The sequence below is a fragment of the Phytophthora parasitica genome, assembly GCF_000247585.1.
Source record: "Phytophthora parasitica INRA-310 unplaced genomic scaffold supercont2.54, whole genome shotgun sequence".
Lineage (NCBI taxonomy): Eukaryota > Oomycota > Peronosporomycetes > Peronosporales > Peronosporaceae > Phytophthora > Phytophthora nicotianae.
Window position 1 is genome coordinate 147,159 of NW_008649040.1, and position 2,665 is coordinate 149,823.

General features: G+C 48.8%; 2 protein-coding genes across 2 annotated transcripts in view; both read left to right on the forward strand.

Annotated features, from left to right (window-relative positions):
* Positions 1-872, forward strand: part of PPTG_15814 (hypothetical protein) — a gene marked incomplete at both ends in the record, with an annotated part of 4,024 nt that extends 3,152 nt beyond the window's left edge. The window contains one exon of the mRNA XM_008913564.1: positions 156-872. Coding sequence (XP_008911812.1) covers positions 156-872 — 717 coding nt within the window. The remainder of the gene's footprint in view (positions 1-155) is intronic.
* Positions 873-884: 12 nt separating this feature from the next.
* On the forward strand, positions 885-1,247 carry PPTG_15815 (hypothetical protein; the record flags this gene model as incomplete). Its single annotated transcript, XM_008913565.1, has 1 exon — positions 885-1,247. The coding sequence occupies one exon, from the start codon at positions 885-887 to the stop codon at positions 1,245-1,247; it is 363 nt and encodes a 120-aa protein (XP_008911813.1).
* Between the last annotated feature and the right edge of the window lie 1,418 nt (positions 1,248-2,665).

The window sequence follows — 2,665 nt, forward strand, 5'->3', positions numbered from 1 at the left end:
AGCAACATATCTTTCACGGCCATAAAGAGAGATCACTTCCGAATTAACCAACTTCGAGCAATTTACCCCACCTCCCCTCTGAACCCATCCCAAGCAAGATGCATCGCGCTCTCCGCCGTGACCACCTATAAGCTGTGCTGCTTATGCTGTAAGAGCGTGACGACAACCGCCGCCAAGAACTCGACGAGTATCCCCGCGTGCTTCCTGAAGGCGACAACTTAGCGTCACAGTCCTCAATCTACGATCGTTTTGTCGCCGATGGAGGAGCCGACGCTATTCTTCGGCTGACGAACTTCACCCTGCATGAAATCAACACGCCCTGGGGGTCTGTTCGCCCCCACATCACACGGTACTGGAATGTAGGGCGTGGGAGACACTCCCAGTTCAAGGGAAAGGATGTGCTGTTCATGACTCTCGTTGTGCTTAAGAATGGGGGTACGTGGGAGATGTTTTCCAACATTTTTCACGTCAAAACGCCAACATTCATCAAGACTGTCACCAACTTCATCCGGGATATTGCTCCAAAGCTCTATGACGACTGGGTGGCTCAAAAAGCCCAAGAAGAAACCATGCGCATGCTTGTCACATCGGGAAACACGTTTCAGCATTATCCGTTCGCGCTGTACGCCACGGACGTGACCTTGCAGCAAGCCAATCGATCTGCTGGTAATATGGCGGAGGATCTTCCTTTCTATAGTGCGAAGCACAAGCTATACGGGTACAAGGTTGAGGTTTCGGTGAGTCCGCGCGGTTTTGCTATTAATTGCACGGAGCACGAACGCGGCAACACCGCCGACATTACGATGTTCCGGCGGAACGAAGCGTTCCACCACTCTACGCGCCAAAAGAAATACGAGGATAGAACACTATAGGACGTGGGTCTCATGAGCGCTGAGTACCCTAACGAGTGGGCTGTCCTTACGGACAAAGGGTACCAGGGGCTGGAGCAGCACGTCAGGTGCATTCACCCGAAGAAGGTGACCAACTTGTCCCCCACTGTGGTCCAGCAGAACGCAGACGTCTCCAGTGACCGCTTCATCGTGGAGAACTGGTTCGGTGGCCTATGCACTATGTGGCGCATCTGCGCCGACAAGTACAGGTGGGGGGAGGATTTGTACGACGACATCTTTCAGACCTGTGCTGCACTCACCAACTACCTTGTTGGTTTCTATCCGCTTCGCTCGACCAACGGCGACGAATACCGCCAGACCCAGAACCGGTTGATTGCCATTGGGCGTGATATCTAGAGGAAACGCCGCCGTAATCAGGAGAGATACCGCGAACGCAGGCGTCTCCGCTAGCGGATGTCGCTGGATGACCGAGCCTACAGTGACGAATCTGAGGACGACAGCGATCGAACGCAGTTGCCGTAGAGATCGCGAGTAGTGAACCCCATAGTTATAAATACAGACTTTTACGAAGTGATCATGTAGATTCCAATTTTGGACGTCCAACCTGTATTGTTGCATGTTTTCATGTGATTATGGTTTCTTTTTGTCCAATTTATAGCTTGCGAACTGGGTATAAACTGGTTTTGAGATCTACTATTGTGTGTTGCCCTTCTCGTGATCAAAATATGTTTGGTCACGTGACTTAATCTTTTTTTTTTTTGCTGATACCAAAGAAGATAATGAGCTGTGATAGTGATTACCTGGCTTGAGAGCTAGTAGCCAGTCGCCCACTTTTGCCGGTGAATGTCGGCAAAACGGACAGTGGTATCTAAAAGAGACCTTTTATAGAAAAATAACCCTATCCCAACATTTATTTCAGGTAAGATATATTTCTTCTTTTTTTGAGTCAGACATGACCTCGGACCCTCTATTTCCCATCTCGGATTGGCCAAAAAGGATACATGCCCCAATATAATTGTATGCATATTTTACAGTACCTTTTATTGTTACAGAGGACCACAGCAAATGGAACTGAAGACAATTTAGCCCTTTCACTACCAGAGATAAATTGTGGGTCCAACCATTTTACCCACTTAAACCCTGACTGCGCAATAATACTATGGAGACACTCCTTCTTCGCCCGTTTACCACAGTGAATCTAATATTTTGTTTGGTGCAAGATGTGTTACAGTGTCTAATCAGACTAATCCGTATAGTTTTGCTTATGACGCCAGTTCGTACACCAGACAAATCCGTTTACGCGGGGAAACAACGACCATGCCTCTCCTTTACTTTACGGCGTTGGTAGTTTACATGTCTGCTCGGACAACCACTAGCATTTGTTCCTTCTCCCAGAAACCCAATCCAGTGATGAAGTTCTTTATACCAGTTCTGTCAGCAGTTGCATTCTTAACAGGCGGTGCAGCTGCTTTGGACAACGGCGTTCTTCTAGGGGAGACTTTCGGTGGACCACACGGTCATAAATATTCGGACCTAGGCATTATATCGCCTGGTCAAATTGTGCGGAATATCACGATACGAGCTGCTCCTCTCGAGAACCCCGCGAAACAAGATGAGCAAGCTCAGATCCAAACATCGCTATCGAGAGTGCCCGCATTGCGACTGCGTGTTACCCTCACGGGGAGGAACATGAACATCCACGGTCAATCTACCTTTGAAGTATACGCAAATCCAGTCGTGTCTGAGGACAACTCACTGCGATACGACGGCTTCGCCGACTTCGTCCAGGACAACTCCAGATTCAGCTACATGCT